The sequence below is a fragment of the Cyprinodon variegatus genome, unplaced genomic scaffold (genome assembly GCF_000732505.1).
Source record: "Cyprinodon variegatus isolate N-32 unplaced genomic scaffold, C_variegatus-1.0 Scaffold224, whole genome shotgun sequence".
Taxonomy (NCBI): Eukaryota; Metazoa; Chordata; class Actinopteri; order Cyprinodontiformes; family Cyprinodontidae; genus Cyprinodon; species Cyprinodon variegatus.
The window spans coordinates 729,767-731,335 of NW_015150677.1; the positions used below are offsets into that span (position 1 = coordinate 729,767).

At 39.8% G+C, this 1,569-nt stretch overlaps 1 protein-coding gene across 2 annotated transcripts in view; it reads right to left on the bottom strand.

Annotated features, from left to right (window-relative positions):
- Nucleotides 1–1,569, bottom strand: part of LOC107088596 (ceramide synthase 2-like) — a 12,346-nt gene that overhangs the window by 8,957 nt on the left and 1,820 nt on the right. The window contains exons 2-3 of one of the 2 annotated variants that reach the window (XM_015380878.1): nt 1,227–1,455; nt 554–739 (exon numbers count right to left, since the gene is read on the bottom strand). In XM_015380878.1, the coding sequence (XP_015236364.1) occupies nt 554–720 (167 nt within the window). In that variant the 5' untranslated portion in view covers nt 721–739; nt 1,227–1,455. Of the gene's footprint in view, nt 1–553; nt 748–1,226; nt 1,456–1,569 lie in introns of both variants that reach the window. The other variant, XM_015380879.1, reaches the window with a different exon arrangement.

Consider the following 1,569-nt stretch of genomic DNA (forward strand, 5'->3'; position numbering starts at 1 on the left):
CTTGACAACAAAAACACTGTGGTTAACGTAGCTATGCACATCAATATACTACATTAAAGATGATAAATACAGAATTAATTCTCTTTTCAGAACTAGATTTTGTCTTATGGGGTAAAGAAAACATTTTGTGTTTCTGCAAGTCTTCAGTGAAATCATAGATAAATAACTATTTTAATAAAAACTTAATAAATAATCAATTTATGTGGATATTAGTACTTGTAAATATCAATTTATGCAGAATGATTATTGATAAAAGTAGATAAGTAATGAAAATGGAAAAGATGTTTGACCCAGAACTCAAACCTGAAAAAACTTGATCCACTATATTAGAAAGAAACATGGATGTTTAAATATATGCATCTATTTGTTTGGAAAGGCTGTAGGAAAGGATAGTTTGTATGTGGATGTTTTGCTTGTTAATTTTCCTGTTGGATCAGTGTAGATTGACCATGAGGTTCTGGCGTGGATCCACTTTCGGCCACCCCTAAGTGTACATTGTTAGTACATGGCCACCCTTATAAAAAGGTTCTGGCTACACTTCTGTGTGCTGTACCTCTCAAACACACAACGAACTGCAACAAAGCCCAGAGCCAAGGGCAAAGCGATGAGGAGATCTTTGGGATCAGGTCGCTCCGAGGCCGGCAACTGCTCCAGGTCTTTCCAGGTCACACCAGGAGGAAGCCAGTACTCCTGCCTCCACAGGTCCGGAAGTAGGTCCATTTCGTATCTTTTCTTTCCCCTGCAGACCAACAGAATGAGAAAGGGCGTTCAGAGAAGCCCAACAAGCAAACATGACTTTATCCTGGTGTTAGGCAGATAATTTTCCTCAAAGGTCACCTTCACTGTGCCAAGGTGGGATGCCACTCTGGTAAAATCAAATTAAATACTATAACTGTAATGTTAAGTTGCATATATGTGAATTTCATCTTAACCAAGCTAAAAAAAAAAAAAATAAAAAAAAATCAGCTCCAAAGCATAACTGAATAGGGTTAGGGTTAACTCTAACACTATAATAAAGATAAATGTAAAGGACACAATGTTCCAAAACATAAAATTATAGTGAATAAAAAACAAAATGTAAACAAAAAGAAGTGAGAACTAACCATCTGATCAGACTTCTAAATAAAGAGCAGTGAGGCTGCAGCAGAAAACACTGTATTCATTGTTACAGTAACAGAGTGGGGAAGCCGTGCAGAGAGAGACGGCCTGAGAGAGCAGAGCCTCACCTGTCAGCGAAGGATCAGATCTATCGATGTTCTGCTCAAACCTGCAGACAGGAGGACAATAACACAAATGAGGCGGATATCTGGTCGGGTCTCTGTGGCACAGGCTGCGGAAGGATGCGCCTCAGTGCGGCTGTAGACTCCAGGAGTGCAGACACATCAGTCAAGCTTGACAGGATGACAGGAAGTGGGGGGGTCTTTTCAAAATAAAACACCGATTATCTGTTTGGATCTGCAAAAGGGAAGCGGGGTTGCAAAAGAGGTTTCTTTACAGAGAGGAAAGCAGAAAATGATTTGTACAACACCAATAGAAGCACTGTATATCTTTAGCAGGGGCGGAGCTAGA